The sequence below is a fragment of the Pongo abelii genome, chromosome 21, assembly GCF_028885655.2.
Source record: "Pongo abelii isolate AG06213 chromosome 21, NHGRI_mPonAbe1-v2.0_pri, whole genome shotgun sequence".
NCBI lineage: Eukaryota > Metazoa > Chordata > Mammalia > Primates > Hominidae > Pongo > Pongo abelii.
The window spans coordinates 53,060,410-53,081,740 of NC_072006.2; the positions used below are offsets into that span (position 1 = coordinate 53,060,410).

General features: G+C 50.0%; 1 protein-coding gene across 3 annotated transcripts in view; it reads right to left on the reverse strand.

The window, feature by feature from the left end:
• PREX1 (phosphatidylinositol-3,4,5-trisphosphate dependent Rac exchange factor 1) overlaps window positions 1–21,331 on the reverse strand; it is a 202,424-nt gene that overhangs the window by 112,104 nt on the left and 68,989 nt on the right. For all 3 annotated transcript variants that reach the window (XM_024238876.3, XM_054541872.2, XM_063720557.1), the window contains exons 2-3: window positions 10,324–10,395; window positions 7,564–7,686 (exon numbers count right to left, since the gene is read on the reverse strand). In XM_024238876.3, the coding sequence (XP_024094644.1) occupies window positions 7,564–7,686; window positions 10,324–10,395 (195 nt within the window). The remainder of the gene's footprint in view (window positions 1–7,563; window positions 7,687–10,323; window positions 10,396–21,331) is intronic.

The following is a 21,331-nucleotide window of genomic DNA, read 5'->3' on the forward strand; positions in this document are numbered from 1 at the left end:
GGGGTCAGCAGCCCCTGGCAGAGAGCAGGTATCGTGACTATTTGATGAATGAAAGCAAGAAAATAGAAGGAGGAACGGAGAGGCTAAAGGCCCCTCAGACCAGCTTCGTGCTTCTTCCCAGGCTGGTCCCACCCCACCCCAGGGACCACAAGTGAGCACATGACCCAGACAAAACCAATCAGAGTTCCCCGTCCTAATAACAGTGGCCATGTGACCCAACCTGGGCCGCGAGAGCCCGCAAGGACTGGAATCAAGTGCTGGAATCACTGGGAAGAGAAACTCTCTTTGAGCTGCTGTTGAAACCCTGCCACCATGTGAGGCATGCACCCCATAAGCCCCTCCCATTCTCCAAGAGTGAAATCAGCACCGCACAGATAAAAGCTGAGCCTGAGATCAGAGAAAGACCTGGTCCTGAAATATCATACGGAGTCCTGGATCTAGCTATGCCTGAAGCTGACCTACACTCCTGAACAATTTCACTGACATGCATCAGTGAAGTCCTGTATTTGTTTAAGCCTATCTGAACTGGTGTTTCTGTCACGTACAGCAAAGACAGTTTTGATACATGCACACTCTTAAAGGGAGAAAATGAAATACATGAACCCAAATCTTAGTGAGGTGACAGGGTCTCTCTGTCCATCTCCACAGAGATGAAGGGAAGGGACCGGGCCAGAAAGCAGGGACAAATCAGTTTCTTCCCACATACCAACCCCAGTCACTGGGTAGTGCCAGCTGGAACACGGGTGAGGAGGATTCTGGGGCCCCACAGGAAGCCTAGAGACAGAATGCTGTGATTGATTAGCAATGTCTGCCACGGGTGCAGGAAAGGGGGTAACAAGCTCACCACTGGTTTGTCATTTCTCATCCCCTGAGCCCCTTCTACGACACAGTCTGCAATGTTTTTGTCTCCTTCAGCCTGTGGGAAGGGCAGGGGCCCAAGGCTTGAGGCTTGGAGAAGTTAAATTTAGCAAAGGACAACATCCCCTCTGCAGTACCGTGCCCAGTTCAATCATGCCCGTGTCCTTTCATCCAGCCTGACCCCAGCTGCATCTCAGGCCTGAGACCCTGCAAATACAGAAACGCTGCTCTTGACAGCTCAGAGTCCAAGTGTTCCATTTCCTCCTGGAGGCCCTACATGGGGCTCTGATTGCTTTGCCAGGAAGAAACGGACAAATAGTTGTGCATACACAGATGTGGTGGGTACAGAACATGTGGCTGTGGGTTTGGGGGGAGAAGGGGATAGCTGCTGGCTGGAAACAGCCAGGGGAGGGGAGCTCACCCCCAGGAAAGGCTGAAGGATTGTGAGAGGTGGCAGCTGCTGTCCACAATACCCAGGTGACAGCGGCTCCACAGAGACCATCAGTTCCAAACCACTCATTTCACAGCCAGCAAGACTGAGACCCAGAAGAGGGAAGGAGCTGGCCCATGCAGACATATCCTCCAGTGGGGAGGAGAGAAGTGAGAATCAGGTCTCAGTTTCTCAACAGTCTCCCCAACTTATTTACCCATCCACACAGCTGTGGGGAGAGGGGGGTTAAAACATAAATCAGAGCACACTACTCCTGTGCTTAAAAACTGCAATGGCTTTCACTGACTCAGAATAAGATCTATGGTCCTCACCTTGGCACGCAAACCCCTACAGGATCTGCCCTGCCCCGACTATGACACCCTCAAACTCTCTCCATCACTCACTCTGCTCTGGCCACACTGGTCTCCCTTCTTCTCTCAAATGAGCTAAGCTTGCTCCCAGCTCAGGGCTTCTGCCCTTTCTCACATCGGTCCAGATCACCCTCCCCAAGATCATCCCATTCCACCCCCTCAGAAAGGCCATCCCAGCCTTGGGTTGCCAGATATAAAGCAAAACCCAGGATGCCCAGGTGAATGCTCATTTCAGATACATATTTTTTTAGTATAAGTATGTCTCAAATATTCCATAAGACATGGTTCCACTAAAAAATTATTTGATGTTTACCTGAAATTCCAATTTCCCTGGGTGTCCTTTGTTTTCATTTGTTAAATCTAGCAGCCCTGGCCCTGACCTCCTGATTGAAAGCAACCTCAGGCAGAGTCACTCTTTACCACATCTGCATTTTATGTTCTTCACAGTCTGCACTGGCATCTGAAATGACCTCATTTGTTAAATTACCCTCTGTTTCTCCCACCTACAAGCCGCGTGGCAGCAGGGAGCAAGTCTGTCTTACTTAGTACAGCATCCCCAGGGTCTAGTGCAGAGCCTGGCACACAGGAGATGCTTACTATGTATTTCAGGAGACCTCATCACATAAGACAGTAAAAAACACAGACTCTACAGCCTGACTGTGTCAGCTCAAATCCTGGCTCTGATGCTTCCTAGCTCTGTAAGCTTGCCCTATAACTTAATCTCTCTGGGCCTTGGTTTCCTCATCCGTAAAATGGGTACAATAATAGTAACCACCTTTAAAGAGTGTTGTGAAGTTTTAATGAATGCATATCTGTAAGGCACAGAGAACAGGACCCAGCACAAAGAAAATGTCCACTCAGTGCTAGTTTATGATAAACTCAGTAGTTAGTGGTTGGGTTTTGGGGAAAGGAGGTGAGGGACTCTTCCCCCATCTGATCAGTTAGGTGGCACTAGCGGGCTGGACTGTGGGCCAGGGCCCCTTCCTCTCCTGGAGAGCCTGTCTGCAAGAGCTCTGTTCCCAATTAGCATCTCACCAGCCCAGATGCTGCCATGGCCATGGGAAAATGTTTCCAGGCAGGGAGTAAATGGAGTAAACAAGCCTGGGAAGGAGAGTGGACCCAGCACCTCTTTCCTTTGGGGCTGCAGTGGATGCCATGGTGCACTCCTCAAATGCCTGTCACAGAGACAGAGACGCCCCTTACCCCAGGTGCTGGGAGTGCTGGCTGACAATGACCCTCAGCTAAGGCCCTCCCCTAGAGCTGCCTTCAGCCTAAGAGGGCCGCCTGTCTGAGGTGGTACACCCACTCCTGAGGACAGCCCACTGGGTAACAAGGGTGCAAAGGCCTTGCCCACTTGCTGCAATTGTGCATAATCTGAAGAGCTATCCTAGTTCCAGAGTTCCTTCCAGATGGGACTATCAGCAGCTGGGGTGGAGCCTCTGCAACCTCTCCTTTAGCTGCTTCCAAGAGCCCACCTGTGTGCAAAATCGCCAGCTTCCAGAAACCCAACCTACAGAGCGGTGGCCTTTAAAACTCCCAAGACAGACTGACTCAACCTATCATCTGTGAGCAGGCAGGAAGAGGCGTGATGATTTTAATTTTTAATTAAAAAGATGATTTTAAATTAAAAAACACTGTATCACACACTGAGAACGCTGGCTCCTTTTTCAATAGGTCCAGTTAGCTCAAGGAGGGTCCTAGCTGGTGTGATGTAAGCAGCCTCAGGCTGAGAGGCTCAAGTAGTTAAGAGTTTCTAGATAGAATGCGGTAATACTATTTGGTTTCTACTGCATTTATTTTGACAATTGCCTTCTATTTATAGCACTCATTTTCTATTTTCAATGATGATGCAAATTTCTCTTTTTAAATAAGTTCATTGAAGTTTTGTTAAGTGAATCAATTTTTTTTTTTTTTTGAGACGGAGTCTCACACTGTTGCAGGGGCTGGTGTGCAGTGGCCCAATCTCGACTCACTGCAACCTCTCCCTCCCGGGTTCAAGCGATAAGTGAATCAATTTTTTAAAGCATTAAACAAATAATAATACAAAGGATACTCAGATATAGCAAAAATTACAAACTTAGCGTGTGAGCTGATGAACTGAAGAACACTGGCTTAGCCCTTAGGATGGCCTAAAGCCCACTTCTGCGGCTGGCACAGTCATGACCTTGAGCTTAACCTTTCTCTCAGTTTGCTTGCATGTCCAGAGGGCAAGTGAGCTTGGGGCTCGATTTTTTTTTTTATTTTATTTTTTGTTTTGTTTTGTTTGTTTTCAGATAATGTCTCACCCTGTCACCCAGGCTGGAGTGCTGCGGCATGATCTCAACTCACTGCAGCCTCAACCTCTTGGGCTCAAGCGATCCTCCCACCTCAGCCTCTCAAGTACCTAGAACTACAGGTGCACATCACCATGCCCGGCTAAGGGGCTGGACTATTTCTGATGCAGAGACAGAGCAGTGAACATGACAGAGTCCCTGTCCTCATGTTGTTTATATTCTAGGGAGAGACAGACAATAAGCAAAAAGGGGCAAAAGATCCGATGTGTCAAAGGGCGATGCGGACTGTTCTGTTGAGAATGACAGAGTAGGGGAGGAGCGCGGAAGGGCAGGAGTACAGCAACTTAAACAGGAGGGCATGGAGGCCTTCGGGGAGAAGATGGCATTTCCGAAAAGCTTTCAAGGCAAGAAGGGAGAGAGCCGCAGGGATGTCTGAGGGAACTGGTCCAGCAGAGGAAGCAGCCTGGGATGGGAATGGGCTTGCCATGTTCTGGAACAGCGAGGAGACCTGTGTGGCTACAGCCAGGGGAGTGAGTTCCGAGGAACGAACAGGGCCTGGCGGGGTGTGGGGATTTTATTCCAATGAGGCAGGAACCTTTGGAGGGTGCTGGGAGAGGGGGTGAAGAGACCTGATTGATGTTTCCAGCAGGTCTCTCTGCTGGCTCAGGGGAGAACCAATCTCCAAAATACTTCATCTCTGGCAAAGCCTCCGACATTCATCCTTGCGCCCGGGCATCACAGCAGCTTTATGAGGCTGGAAGGACAGGAGCCCTGCTGAGGTGCAGGGGGGCTCATGATAAATCGCCTGGAATGGGGCTCAGTGATCCCAGGTCTGGGCACCCTACACAAAGTCACACTCCAGAGAAGCCTGGGAGGTGCCAGAAAGAGCTGGATCACGTGAACAGATGCGCACATAACCCAAGTGAGAAACAATTCCTGAGCACTTATTATGTGCCAGGTTCTACCAACGTCATTCATTCCCTCAACCGCCCTAGAAGGTGAGTTTTGTGATACCCACTTTACAGATGAGAAAACTGAGGCACAGAGAGGTAAGGTCATTCTCCCAGGATCACAGAGCAAGGAAGCAGCAGAGCTAGGATGCAAAGTCGGGCAGCTGGGCTCTAGAATGCTTGATCTCCCAGGCCCAGGGAGGATGCCAGGAAGGCCCCAGCACAGAACAACTTCCCACAAAGGCCTAAACATCCACCCTCCACATGTCATGACTCTGGTGGTAAGCGTAGCCTTCACCAGGTGCCTAGTTTGATGAGGCTACATGAGGAGGGTCCTGGGTAGCAGAAGAGAGGACATGGAAAAGAGGTTGCTTCATGCACACTGAACTCCCCGTCCCCAGACCCCCAGCCCTCTGCTGCATCTCTGAGCAAGTCAGGAATCCTGCAGAAAGAGAGAGGTGAGGATAGCCCCGCTGTGTCCTCAGGGTCCAGGGCTCCTCGCTGACAAGCGAGTTAAACCCACTTCTCCACAGCCTCTGGGGCTCAGGCAGAGAAGCCAAAGGAATGAGGGGGGGCGCAGCTTTTGGCAAACTGGACAGTGCACCTTGAGGACCCTTTCTCCCACTTTTGCTAAGTACAGGCAATCCTACCCAAGCTCAGATCATGACATCACAGCCAGCCCCAAGGCCACCCCCTCCAGGAAGCAGGCCGGAGTAACACCCACAGCTGACACGCGGCATTAGCTCGGTGCTGAGCCAGGTCATTCATCCTCACGACAGCCCCCTGCAGCAGGTATTGTCATTACCCCCATTTTACAGAGTTGGAGACTGAGGCCCTGAGAGGTCACTGGGCTGGCAAGCAGTAGAACAGGGATTTGAACGTTGGCTGTTGGCTCCAGAGAAAAAAGCACTTCCTGTCTCCTCTGAACCCAAAGGGAAGACTGTCCCTCCCTTCCTTTTCATTTTCCTATTCAAACACCTTTACTGAACCACTGTGGCCACTTGCCCCTTCTCACCACCTCCACTGCTACCATGCTGGTCCGAGGCATCGTCATCTCACTTGGTGGGGTAACCTCTTAGATGTCTCCCTGCTACCAGTTCTCCCTCCACAGCTACTCCCCCTCACAGCAGCCAAAGGGCCTGTGGACCGCGTCCCTCCTCTGCTCAATGCCCTCTGCTAGCACCCAGCCCACCTGTGCCCCATTGTGCTCTTATTTGTCCAATTCCAAAGATGGAGGCGTGTCCGCTATGTGAATAGGAAGATAACATCGACATTTATTGAGCACTTACTGTGCCAGGAGCTGCACTGAGCAGGCTCCTTGTATTATCTCACTTAATCTTCACAATGTCATGGATTTATACCCCGTTTATGGGTAAAAGGACACTGAGGCACAGACAAGATCAGTCAACTTGCTAAGAGGACCACAGTTCATGAGTGGCCCAGCAGCCTGGCCAGAAGCTCTCCTTGCCCTCACTTTCACGTAGAGAGTGGCTGGCCCTTGGCTGAATGACTGCATCCTGGGGTACTCTGCATGCCTGATCGCACATGAGATTTGCCCCCCATTGCCCTCTGAGGGCAAAGTCCCACAGCTCCATCATCTTAGGCTCTGGCCACTCAGATGTGATCCCCTGGAGAAGTGAGCTAGTGATGATGATGATGATGATGATGATGATGATGATGATGATGATGAGAGTTAACAGTGGCCAAATGCTGATACACCAAAGTTTCTCCACCTTGGCACCACTGACATTTGAGGTCAGATGATTCTCTGTTGTGGGGGCTGTCCTGTGCATTATAGGATGTTTGGTGGCATCCCTGGCCTCTACCTACTAGAAACCAGTAGCACTCCAGAGCTGGGACAACCAAAAATGTGTCTGGACATTGTCCATTGTCCCCTGGGGGCCAGAATCGCCCCAGCTGAGAAGCTCTGCTCTAGGCTCTCTACCCTATCGCTTTACCTCTGAGTCTTGCCGTCAACGCTAGGAGGTAGAAGGAATTGTTCCTACTTCACAATCACAGGAGGAAATAGAGGCTCAGAGAGGCAAAGGAGTTTGGCTCACATCTCGTGCCCGTGAGGCTAGCTTGTGTTCTTCTATCTGTGAGGGGGGTCCCAGGTAGTAGAGAAAAAGAGGGTATGGAAAAGCAGTTGCCTTCCTTCTTCCAGCCCACCACCCACAATTCCAAATGCGTTAGTAATCCTGCAGGAAGAGAGAAGCTATTGCAAGAAGCGTCAGCCTCTCTGACCAACAGCCCAACGGGGCACCCCAAGATCAGACACCCTTACTGTCCAGTGGGTGCCTGAGCCTGGACTCAAACCCAGGTCTGTCTGATGCCAAGCCCATCTCTTCTTGGCCACTAGCTACCTTTGATGGTCACTGCGGCAGAGGGGCCCCACCAGGCCAGGAGGTCACAGGACTCCAGGACACATGCATTCAGTGAGGGCCCACTCTCTATGTGGAGCTGAGGGAAAGGAGAGTCACTAAAAATGCCCACAGCCTGCTGGGCCTGACCCACTTCCCATAGTTCCAGGGATGCAGACTGGGCCCACCTGCCCACCTTGCTACCCCGTCTCCCAGACAGGCCTACAGAGGAAGCTGGTGAAAGCGGATGGGGCAGGGACCCAGGGAGAAGCCCACTTCTCAAAAGCTAGAGTCCACCAGGGGCAGTGGCACGGCACTCACGAATTTTAAGAAAACATTCCCAAGTTCATGCTGAGACTGCGGCTCCGGGTGTAAACAATACTCTAAGGCCGCCAAGAAATCCTTATGAACTTCCAGGATGTCTTCGATGTTCGAGAACAGGATCTGTGAGGAAAAGAGAGGCCAGAGGACAGCGTTAATCAAGGCTCAGAGGGACAACAAAGCCAAGCATTGAAAAAATACAAACCTCGGTGCGGGTGACATTGTAGTCAAAGAAGAACTCTCAAACACCGGAACTGGTTTACCACTAATAGAAATCTTCGTAATAACAGAAATATTACCAATATTTATTTACTATAATCAGGATTAGTGACTAATCCTGTGTTAAGAACTTTATATGCATTCATGGAATCTAATCCCCACTGTAAATCCATGAGATAGAAACTATTATTATGCCCAATTTACAGATGAAGAACCAAGTCTCAGATAAAATAATATTCCCAAGGTCAAAGTCTTGCAAGCAGCTCCACATTTAGTATGCAGACATTCATCACAGTCAGACACAACTGCTGTGTCCAGCTACAGGGAGATGTTGAAATTACAAGTATATTTCCATGCACCCATTAAAATGACGTGGTAGAAGAAAACACAATAAGGAAGGAGGTTAGAAATACGCTCTCTGAACTCTCACAAACAATATATGAGATACCCTGTTTCCCCACATCAATCTAAAAGTGTAAAACACTAATACAATTTGACCCAGCAATCCTACATTTTAGAATTTAACCTTCTGATCAGTTGTTCCCAACAAGGGGCAATTTTACCCACCACCCCCGCCACACACACACAGGATATGCGGCAATTGTCAAGGGACATTTTTGGTTGTCACAAATTGGGAAGAAAAGGGGTGTTTCGTAGACAGAGGCCAGGGATGCTGTTAACCCTTCCTGCAATGTACAGGACAGACCCCGCAATGAGCAATTATTATTATTACTTTGCCTCTGAGTCTTTTATGATTGTATTTTTAAAATTATTATTATTATTTTCTTTTTTAGAGACGGAATCTCGCTCTGTTGCCCAGGCTGGAGTGTGAAGTGCAGTGGCGCGAACTTGGCTCAGTGCAACCTCCGTCTCCAGGGTTCAAGCAATTCTCCTGCCTCAGCCTCCCGAGTAGCTGGGAATAGAGATGCATGCCGCCACGCCCAGCTACCTTTTTTGTATTTTATAGAGACAGGGTTTCACCGTGTTGCCCAGGCTGGTTTCGAACTCCTGAGCTCAGGCAATCTGCCTGCCTCAGCCTCCCAAAGTGCTAGGATTACAGGCGTGAGCCACCTCGCCTGGCCCTCATGATTGTATTTTTTTTTTAAGAACAGTTGTAACAGCCCAAAACTGGAAATAACTAAAATATCCATCCACATGAGAATGGGTAAGTAAATTGTGTTGCATTCACACAATGGAACACCACACAGCAATGAAAAAGAGTGAACCACAGCTACACACAACATCACAGGCAAATCCCACAGGCAGGCAGGGACACGAAAGAGCTCACTTTAATGTAAATTTCAAGAACAGGCAAAACCAATCCATGGTACTAAGAACCAGGGATTACCTTTAGAGAGGGAGGACTGACTGAGGGGGGCCTAGAGTGGGCAGTTGGGACTGGGAAATGCTCTCTGCCTTCATTTGGTTTCATGGTACACTGGTGCATTCATACGCAGACACGCACTGCATTCAGCACTAAGGTTTGCACCCCTTACTGTATGAGACTTCTACCTCATTAAAAAAAAAAGTTAATTTTTTATAAACTGTAATAAGTCACAGCTTAAAATTATAATAAATAATTCGTAAACTATAACAAATAGTGTAATAAATAAGTGGAATAAACAGGAGGTGCTCAGTCATATTTGCTGAATGAATGAGTGAATAAATGAATGCAAGCATAGAGTTTAGATCCCAGTGCGTGAACACACACACACACACACACACACACACACCCCCCACCCCCAGGATGAGCCACACAGAGACTTTGAGCAAGTCCTTGACATCTCTAAGACTCAGCTTTCTTATGCAAATAATTCGGTGTAGAGTTGTCAACATGCAAGGCCACCGTCCAGATTAATCAGGGCGTTTGGGGGCAATGTCTTCTATGACCGAGTCCTTTGTGTGCTGTAAATACTGGGCACCTTGGACACCAGGACCCTCAGAGTCCCGAGGCCTGAAAGGCGGCTCAGAGAGTGAGGTCACACAGAAAGCCAGGCCTGGAGAGCCAGGCTGGGGCTGAGCCATGCACACAGAAGGCCTATTGATCTCCTCCTCAAACTCCCCAGAGCCACGGCCAAGGCCAAACTGGACCCAATTACTCATATTACTCATCAGCCCTGCCTGGACACTGGATGCCCAGGGCGGGAGCGGGGGCCGGGGCTGCCAGGAGAGGGACTGGAGGTGCCAGGCTCCCGGGGGTACTTGGGAGAGGATTTTCCACTGGCTCCAAGCCAGAGGGCCTGACATGAGGAGCCCGGAAGACGGGGGGGTCACACTGAGCACAGAAAGAAAGTCTTGGGTTGGAAAGTGGGGCCCGGGGCTAAAAATTCCTGCTGACATCCACCAAGCACAGCTTGCTCACAGGACAAGAGGCCTCCAGGAGCTGAAGGGAGCAAGCTGGGGCAGGGCAAAGCTGGCGGCCAGCAGCCAGCAGGTGACACACCTCCCCCTGCATGCACACCCTCTGAGCATCGCACGGGAAGAGCAAGGCACAAAGCAACACAGATGCTCTAGAACAGGGGCCAGCCCGAGCGTCCACACCTTGACATTCTCCTCCGTGAGGCCCTTCTCCACTGAGTCGGCCACGTTCTGCCGGATGCGATGCAGGAATGCCTGGAGGAGAGAAGCAGAGAGAGGTGAGTGTCCGCATCTCCAGCTCTCCAATAGACGGCCCTACAGAAGGCTCTCAAGTTCAAATGCCAACTAGGATCTGGGAGGTACCACGGGTCCAGGGACACAAGCAGCGGACGAGGAAAAACGTGCTCTGCTTACCCCTTAAATACACTGGAGCAGCCCTCACTCCCACACGGTCACCAGGGGTGTACTGTGCACCTACGACGCCAGGCCCTGCACTGGGCCCTGAAGATTCAGCAGAGAAAATCTCAAAGCCCCTGCCCTCGAGGAACCTTTGGCCCAAAAAGATACACACCTGCTTCCTCACCCAGGGGCGCCTCTCAGACTCTAATTCATTTCCCCTTTCAATTTTTTTTTACTTTGCTTTACAATTTAACCTCTGAATAATAACACAGTCACGTGGCTCAAAAGTCAAAAATATAAAATGGCAAAAACACAGAAAGTCTCTCTCCCTACCCCAGCCCCAAACCATCTAGTCCCTACCCCAGCCCCAAACCATCTAGTCCCTCCCCAACCCCTACAGGAAACCCAGCTACTAGTTTCTTGGGTATTCTTCCAAAAAATCTATGCAAAAACACACACATACACATCTATTCCTTTTTGTTTTTTTTTTTAACCTCTTTACACACCAAAAAATAGCAACGTATACTGGATGACCCGCACCTGGATTTTCTACTTAATATAGCTCAGAGATCCTTCCAGATCATCTCACAACAAGCTTCCTTGCAGATGCCAGGAATGTACTGTTTGAATGGACCATGGTCCTTCTACACCCTTTCAGGGGCTTGGAACAGACAAATCACGTCTCTCCTCTGTGAGACGCAGCAGACGAGTGTGACGATACGAGGGCAGGAGTGACAGGGGCTGTGGGAGCCGAAGGTGCACCATTCACGTGGGGCCACGTGGGGAGGCTGCAGGCCCAGGACCACCAGAAGTTCAGATTTGGGTGATGTTGTTGTTTTTAATGAAGCCAGAAATTATAATTTTTTTTCAAAAGAAAAGTCTCCCAGTTTTGAAGTGTTGGTGAAAAAGCCCTCTGTTATTGCAAGGAACTGGATTTTAGGGGTTGTGCGTAAAAGTGGGGAGACCAGGGCAGTAGGGTGCAATGGTGCCAACAAGAGATGACGGTGGCCTGGCACCAGGTGGTGTGGGTAGAAAAGTGGCAGAAAGAAGAGCTACCGAGGGGTCACATAGATGGGCTGAGAGTCACAGGGATAAATGTTGGGGAAAGGAGAGACAGCAGAGTCAGCACCTAAGGGAGACCGAGGCCCAGCACCCACAGCCACCTCCGCCTGGTTTGCCCGAACTCCAGGATGTGGGATCTGGCTGTAGGCTAACCTGGAAGCAGCCACATGGAGACCCCTGGGAAAAGGAATTCATGGTGCTGTCGTAGCCACAGGGCCACGGGGAGCTGTGGGGCCTATCAGTCACCTGCCCTGCCAAGGCTGATGACAGCTTGGGGGTACACAGGGGGGGCTGCTCCAGGTGAGCACATGGTCTCCCTGTCACAGAGCCCAGGTGCAGGCTGATTAAGACAGGGGCTGCAGGAGCCTGTCTCATCCCACCACGCTTGTCTAGGGAGATCTCTGAGTGCAGGAGAGATGGCGGGGACAGCCCAAGATAGTGCTGGGGTCAGGGGAAGCGGGGCAGGTAAGCAGAGAGGAGGCTAGCCCTCTGCACATGGCTGTCAGATCCTTTCCATCACCCAGAGACACGACACGTCCATGCCTGCCCCCGGGAGCCCGGCCACCTGCCCAGACTCAAGCCTCTTGGGAGGGGGCGCAATGACAGTCCACATGGCGAGTCACAGAAGAAGGTAAGACACAGGAAGGCAGCTTTGTCTCTGTCCACACAGAGTGCAGAGCCATCTCAGCCAGTCTTGGGGCTTTAACCCATTTATGCCTAGTGTTCCATTACTGGAACGCTAAGCTTGTGGGAGTTATTTATATCCTCCTCTTCAAGGTCATTGCCAAGGTCTGATTTTTTATTAAAAAATAAATAAATTGCAACCTCCAGCATAAATGGGTTAAATCCCCTTTTTTTGATGACCCCCATGTTTATATCCCCAGGCTGGACTTCTCCCCTGAAAACCCCAGACTCTTATCTCCAGCTGCAGATTCAGTGTCTCCACCTGGATGTCCAAACTCAGCCTGTCCAACACTTAATTAATGACCTTTCCCAAACTCACACCGAGCTCTTCCCCACTTAATTAATGGCACCTCTGCCTTTCAAGGGCTCTAGCCAAAACCCACTAGCTATCCTCAGCCCCTCTCCTCTGACACTCCATTTTCAATACATCAGCAAATGTTACCTGCTTTACCTGTATACTACAACCACTGGTCCCCATCTCCACAGCCACCCCCTCCTCCCCAGTCCAAGCCATCATCATCTCCTGCCTGGACTAACACAGCCATTTCCCTCCTGGTCCCCTTCACCCTCCCAAAAGTCTGTTCTCTACACACACAGCCAGGGAGATCCCTTTAAATATGTACAGGAGATCAGTCAATCCATGCCTTTAAAATCTCCATGGCTTCCCACTGCACTTAAAATCCAAATCCTTCCATGGTCCCCATGATCTTGTCCTTTTAACCTCTCTGATCTCATCTTCCAGTACTTCATCCTCCCACACACCTCAATATAAATAATCTTCAGCCACACTCTCATTCTAGATTCTAGCCACCTGCCAAATACACTCCTGCCTCAGGACCTTTGCATATGCTGTTCCTGCTGGCAAGATGTTCTCCCCCATTCTGCCCTGAGCAGCCTCCTCATCCATCCGGCCTTAGTTCAAATGTCACCTCTGTCTTCCCATCTTGCGTTAAGAGCCCATTTGACAGATGAGGAAACTGAGGTTAAGCAATCTATACAAGCTCCTAAGGGAAAGGCCAGGATAAGCACGGATCATGGCTGGGATGAAACCATAACCCCCAATCCAACAACAGAGGCCAGGTTTGGAAACTGGTGAGTCTGAGTTTCAACCACGGGTCCTTCCTGCTGTGTGACCTCAGGAAAGTGCACTAGCCTCTCTGAGTCTTCATTTACTCTTCCCAGTGGAATCATAGGAATATAGCACCTTTTAGAATGTCATGGGATAAAGTGAATGGAAGCTCCCTGAAGGCAGGGACCCTGCCTGTCTTGTTCACACCTACATCTTCAGGGCCAAATGTAGTGCTCAGCAAATAACAGGTGCTTGAAAATCAAAGGAAGGTTTGGAATGTGCCTGGCACGGTGGCTGACCCATGCCAGAGACCTCGACTCAGGCTCCTTGGAAGTCTGCGGATCCTGTTTTTGAAATGACAATGGGCGGAGGGGACAGGGACTGGGGTTCCTAGAGGATGTTTTAACAGGGCCTGGGATACTGACAGGAAGTCAAGCTCCAGCCTCCCCAGACTAGAGGGAGACAAAGGCAGCCTCACCCAGCACAGCCAGGGAGGGCAGGAAGCTGGGAGTGCCGCACTCCGCTGGCCTAGATTGGGGCTTCCTGTCCCGGTTTCTTCACACGAGCTCTGCCACCGCTATTGTGCTGCAACAATGGGAGGCTCGGGCCACCCACTGAGGAACTGCAAACAAGCCAGTGTGAAGGCCACAATGGGCAGCTCGTGACCCGGAAAGAATGGGCAGCAGAGGCTCTGGGCCCAGCCCTCCTGCTGCCCAAGGCACGACTGGCTTTTCCAGGCAGCACGGCATCCTCTGTGCTGGCAGGGATGGTGAAAGGGACCCTCCAGGGAGACTCTTCCTTTGTCCAAGGCTTGACAGCTTTGAAACGCTCAGGTCAAAAGCAGCTCTCATCTCCGAAGCCTCCCTTAGACACAATACTGTTCTCAGGATTTCCAGGGCTGCCTGAGAAACTCCTCCAGCCTCGGAAGCTTTGCCCATGCCTGGACCACTTGTCCTCACATCTGCCCAAGTCCTCCTCTTCATTTTATGAATATGATGATGAAATACGTCAGGGATACAGAAAAGAATAGAGTGAAACAACAAACACCCACAAACTCATCACTACCCAGCTTTGACAAATCTTAACACGACACCAAATTTGCTTGAAACCATTTGCAAAAAGAAATTCAACAAGTCTGGGGGAGGCACAGACTGGAAACGGGATGAGGAGGCTCTCGGGGGTGCTGGAAATGTTCTATATCTTGATCGGAGCAGTGGAGACACAGGTTGCTGCATATGCAAAGCCCCAGCAGTATGCACTCGAGATTAGTTCAGTTTACCCACAGTACCATGCAAATATCAAACCTCAATGTATTAAATAGAAAAGGCAGAAAGGAATCATTACAGAGAGAGGTGAGCTACTGGGCACCTTCTCTCCCTGCAAGGTACTTGGAGCTGGTGCTCTTCATTCCCACACATACCTCTGCCCACTTACCAAGCCGTGTGCATCTATAAGCAAGAGAGAATACCGTTTTGCATGTTCACAACATTTTTATAAGCAGCGTGCTTTCAGCAACTTAATTTTCTCACTCAACATCATGCCTTCCACATTTACCCATGTTGATATGTACACCGGGCAGCATCTGCTATCCAGACCCCACCCTTACCCCACACCACATCGAGCTGCCAGCGCCTGCATCTCTTGGCCTGAAGGCCCCGCTCTCATGTGCAGGGCAGGCCAGAAGTGCTGAAGAAGTAAGACTGCCTGGGAGTAGCCCTCAGTGATGGTCAGCAGGACCTGGCATGAAAAGACAAATGAGGAAACTGAGGCACTCGATGGACACTATCTCCCCAAGTGCCTTGATGGATTCAGCTCCAGTGGCCCCCATGGTAACCCGCTTGATGACACACCTTTCTTGGCTGCCTTCTCCTCCCTGCCTCACTCCCCCACTCTCCTATTGATGCTTCCTGGGGTGACCTCCCAAGTACGCTACTTGCCCTTGAATCAGTCTCAGGTCGTGTTCTTTGGGGAATCCACAATAAGACAGACCTCAAGTTATTCATTTCATTGCTTACTAGTCTAAATTACAGCATGAAGTAACCACTGCCATGCTGCAGACACTTGTTTCAAACATCCTTACTGTAAACAATGGTGCTCAGGTTTAAGTTCTTCCAGCTGTATACTCATGTCGACTGGGGTATGGGTATACAAGTTCCTCTAGGTGATGCACAGGTTTCCTCGAGCCCAGGCGTTCAAGTTCATCTAAGTATATATCCAGGTCTTCTAGGGCATAAGAGAAGGACCAGAGAGGCCGTTTACTCAGCTCCCGGCCTGAGTGTTTCCAGGGTCCCCAGAGCTCTAGACTGAGCAGGAAGCCACATCATGATTAGTGATGTCTGCCATGGATGTGGCAGGGAGAGGGTTAGAAGGATGATGAGTTTGCCATCTCCAACAAGCTCCCACTTAATGGAGACACCAAGAGTATGAGACACTGGTCTGAAGTCAAACAGCAAGCTGGTGACAAAACACAGATTAGAACCAGGTCTCCCAATGCCAGGCCAGGTCTCACCTGTCCCACCTAGCCTGAGCCCAGTGGTTCTCAACTTGGGGGTGATTTTGCCCCCAGAAGACATGTGCCAATGTCTAGAGACATTTTGGGTTGTCACAGCTGAGGACGTGGGTGCTCCTGGCATCTAATGTGTAGAGGCCAGGGATGCTGCTAAACACCCTACAGTGCACAGGACAACCCCACAAAAACACAGCTGACCGCAAACAACAGGGCCAAGGTCAAGAAATTCTTGCCTTAGAAAAGGTTCTAATTAAAACCTAGAAAAAATCCAACCTCTTCCACAGCCCAAAGACTGTCTAATGCAGGCTCTTCTCACCCCACTGGCTCAGCTGCAGGCACACTGGTCTCCTTTTTGTTTCTTGAACACACCAGGTCCCCACCATCCAGGCCTTCGCATGTGCTGTTCTTTGCCTACAGAGCTTTTCCCAAGACATTCAATTGGCAGGAGAGGCCCCTCCTCTCACAGGCCACCCCTGGACCCATATAAGAGAGGATCTCACCCACTACATAGCCACCTGAACCCTGTTACCCTTCACAGACGTCTCCGCTATTGGCTGTGCTCTTACCAATTAAGTATGGATAGGTTTGATCATTCAGTATCATCCCCCTCACTAAAGTATCAGCTCCCTCAGGGCAGAAGACAGTTTCCTTGGCCGTCTACGCAGCACCTGGAACAGAGGCTGGCACACAGCAGGTGCTCAAGAGAGACTGGTATGTGGAGGAAGGATGGGAGAGACAGGGAGAAACTGAGAACAGGCTCCAGAAAGTAAGCTGATACCGAGCTGGGAGAGGCAACTAGAATAAGAACACCTTTTTAACTCACTAACTACACCTTTAGGCCTTATTATGTGCAGGTGCTGCTCTAGGTGTTTTAATCCTCAAACTCGAGGAGGCAGGCATTGTTATTACTATGTCCATTCTACAGAGGAGCCTGAGGCCCAGCGCAGTAAAGACCTTATTTAAAGCCACACGGCTGGTAAGTGAAGGAGCTGGGCCTTAAACCCAGACAGTCTCCATCACACGCCATCAGTGAGTGACTGTGGACAATGAACCGCATCAGCCTTTAAAACAGGTAGCAGCTGCCCTTAGGGGTGCCCCTGGGGAGCTGCCATCTGCCTGGAACCCACGGCTGCTGTCGCCTGGGGAGGATAAATCTCTCCCTGGAGATAAAAAGGACAGAAAGAGGCCTTGAAGTCACTCCCTGAGACTGACGCCCGCAACCTGATCTGCTTGGGGAGGGGGCCCGACTGCCCCCAAGGACACCTCTGCCGTGGTTGGGGTGACCTCACCAGACATATGGTGAAACTTGAGAGGGCCAGGGTATGGGCTGGGAGCAAAGGGAAGCGATGAGTGGGGGTGGGTGGGGGGAGCTCCAGAACACAGCAAAGACAAAGAAAAGGGGGTGCCCTGAGGACCTCATCCCCAACATGATCTGGGTGGCGGGGAGTCGGAAGCACAGTGTCATGGAACAGCAAGGGCCTTGGAATCTGAGTGATGATAATAAAATCGCTATAATAACAGCAGAAGGGGGCTTACACAGCCTGCTGCAAGCCGCCCCACATAGTCCAGAGTCTGGGGAGCTCCCCAATTGCCCAATGACCCCCTCAAATGCCCAAATCCTATGCTCCATCCATCCAAGTTCTGAGCATTTATCCTACAGGGAAAAATAAATCTCATATGTGGCATGAAGCTTTACCTTCAATATCTGATTTATAATTCCATCACCAGGGGTTTAGTTAAATAAATTACCATCCAACTCAACAAGGAATGATCATGCTAAAAATAGTTGGCAGAAGTCTATTTAATAACATGGAAAAGGACTGTTGATGTATCCTTAACTAGGAAAAAAAATCAAGTTACAGACAAGTACGTAAAATATAATCTCACTGTTGGTTAAATAAATTCTCTCTCCTTAGGCATAGAAAAATGAAGTATGGAAGGAAATACCCTAAACTATCTAAGAATGTGGCCAAAATTACTAGCTGTCCCCCAATATCATTCTCTCCTTTTCCTTTAGAAACAGAACTCCAGATTTAAAAATAAGGACTGTATTTCCCAGCATCCCTTGCAGCTAGGTGTGGGCATGCAACTAAGTTCAGGCCAGTACGGCATACATGGCATATTATGTACAACATCTTGGAAGTATCCTTGTGGGTTGGGGGAGGAATGGGTAGGGATTCTCTTCTGCTATTCCCTTTTCCTACTGATTGGATCGCAAATGCGATGCCTGGAAGTGAAGCAGACATCTTATACCATGAGGTAGAAGCCACGTGTTGGGGAAAACAGCAGCATTCAGTAGGCACTTATGTTCCTAGTGATGGTACAACCAACATATCCACCCTGGGTCACCTATAATTACAGAATAAGGAAATAAACTTTCATCACATTTAAGACACTGTTATTTGGGTTTTATCACAAGCCACTGAACCTAATCCTAACTGACAGAGGGGAATTCTAAAGAATTTCCATTTTCTTCTTTCTTCATTTATTTCCCTTTCCAGATTTCTACAATGAACATGGTACTTTTAAGCAAAAGTCATTTTTAATATAAATGCATGTTTTTATTTTTCTGGATGGGAGGGGTACTAAACACACCAGGCTCTCTCTCACCCACCCCATCACCCGCCCCAATCATCAGGACCCCTGGCTTCTGCCTTCTCCTCCTTGGACATGTGTATCCCTGTGCAGGGAATGCAGTGCCCGCCAGTGGAGAACAGAGCAGGGGCAAGGCAAATATGAGATGGAAAGGTTTTCCTTCTGCAGAAGAGCCTCTGAGCTGCTGACCAGCCCTCCTTCTCTGAGTCAACTCTGGAAACCTGGGGACCCCCCACAAGCTGGCCGGGAGCTTCCACAGCCTGGGCCAGAACACAAGAATGTCCACCAACCAGAGCCCACACCACTGCCCAGGCTGATTAAAACCCTCTCCACTCTGTTCCCACCTAGCATTCCTTCATCACGTCCGTGCCAGGGGCCAGAAGCAGAGAGCCACTGGCTCAGAACCAACTGAGGTTTTCCCAAAAGGCCCAAATTTTGGGTTTGAAACATCCTCTCCAAGGATTCCACCACTGACTCATTCAGTCACAGACATACTCTGAGAGGACTGGGAAGAGATAGCTTTTTTTTTTTTTTTTTTTTTTTTTTTTAACAAAGTCAGACTTACTACTCCTTTACTGCCATGGCACATTTACAAAGTCCATATATGTATCTATAACTCATGTCATTATATAGTCCACAGCACAAACATATTGCTTTGAATTGTATCTTTAACAGGCTAATTTCTTCCTGAAAGCATACAAAGAACCTAGAACTGAGACCTCCTGGGAACATACCAAGGCACCATCGACCCCGGGGCCTTTGCACTTGCTGTTCCTTTTGCCTGGAAGACTCTTTCTCCAGATATCTGCAGGGCGCCACCCTCAATTCATTCCTGTATTAGTCTGTTCTCACACTGCTAATAAAGATATACCAGAGACTGGGTAATTTATAAAGAGGTTATTGACTCACAGTTCCACATGGCTGAGGAGGCCTCACAATCATGGCAGAAGGCAAATGAGAAGTAAAGTTATGTCTTACATGGCGGCAGGCAAGAGAGCTTGTGTAGGGGAACTCCCCTTTATAAAACCATCAGATCTCGTGAGACTTACTCACTATCACGAGAACGGCATGAGAAAGACCCGCCCCCATGATTCAATTACCTACCACCAGGTCCCTCCCATGACACATGGGAATTATGGGAGCTACAATTCAAGATGAGATTTGGGTGGGGACACAGCCAAACCATATCAATTCCCCTCTAGAATCAAATGCCAGTTCTTCTGAGGCCTTCCCCCACTGCTCCATTTGAAATAGACACCCATTCCCCTGCACACTGTATCTCATCCTCCTCCATCCCCCACAGCACTGCCCTCCACCTGCACTGAGCTGTTTCTTCACTTACAGTTCCTGTGTCCCCTACAAAGTCAGTCCCAGGAGGGTGGCAGCTTGTTTGGGCAGTGTCCACCCACTGGACCCAGAACTGTGTTGGACACAGAGCAGATGCTCAGTAACAAGGGGTTCAGCAGGTGACTGATGGTCAGCATGTTTGTCCTGCATAACAATCCCACGAGGTGGGCTACTGCATCCCCTTTCTAGGAAAGAGGAAAACAGGGCATGAATCACACATTAGGCTCTGTAGTCAGCCCAGCCTCGCACCTCAGTTGCCTCATCTATAAAATCTGTGTAATGCAGCCTCACCTTGCAAGTTGCTGACATGAGGATTAAATCTGACACTGTCTGTAAATAACTTGTTGCCTCTGCCCACGGTGGGAGCCCCCCACCCCCAGGATCCAGCCAGGATCACAGGAGGTGCCCAATAAGTCCTCAGTAAATATCCAGTGAAGGGGTGGGCACTTTTAATTCCATGTAGCCCCTGGACCAGCTCAGACCAGGCCCCTTCCCTGGGCACATTTCCTTGGCACCATTCCTTGGACCTACAGAAATCTTGGAGGCCTTTAAAAATACGTGCATTGGCTCCAAATACAAAAGGAAAACTGCATTGTCAAAATGAATAAATCTTGATTTAAATGTCTACAAAATTACCAATCAACTCTGCCCGTGGCTATGTGCACAGACAATGCAGAGAGTGTGTGCTGTGGGTGCATCTTAGCGGGTCTACCATGACGGGAGCCTTGGGGTGGTTCCCCAGATGCAGCAGACCCTGAGGCAAGAAGTAGAGTACACGTAGTTTCTTTGGGAGGTGGGAGGTGGGAGGTAGTCCCTGGAAACACCAACAGGGAGGTGGAACTAAGAAGGGAAGGCAGCCCACGAAGGGTATGAGACCAAGCAAGTTACCACCATGAGGCCCCAGACAGACCGTGTCGAACGCACACCTCAGAGCCACCCTCAGGGAGTGAGGAGGCCAGGGAGTCTGTACACCAGCCCTGTCTGTCACTAGTTTAAGGGCAGTGGGGGTGATCCTGGCACTCCCCATCTTCCCTAAAAGTGACAGAGCAGCTCAGAGCAGACAAAGCCATCAGGCAGAGGAGCGCAGGTGCTGGCAGTGGAGCGTCCATCTGGTGTGCCCTGGAGTGGCTGAGGTGTCGCAATGCAGCCTCAAAAAGAAAGAGGGTGTAGGGCCCCCCGAGCATGGGGGTGGTGAAAGGCAGGGCTTTGCAGCACCGCAGCCACACAGGCCAGGCACTCCAGCAGATGTTCTCCTAATACACACCAGGACAGCCTCGCTGCCTGTTAAAACACCAAAATACTTCTGAGCTGATGGGGAAAATCTCTACGTGTGCAGGGCTGAAGGTCAGAGGAGGTGGCTGCGGAACCACAGGCAGTCCCCAGCCAGACGTGGAGGCAGATTTCATGTGGAGCAGACACAGGGAGCAAACAGCATTGCGTGTATCTGAGGATACGGCATCATGGGCAGGGTCAATAGCTGGGGCAAGGGCCCCGAGGCACATTCAGTCTTTCCAAGACAATCCTAT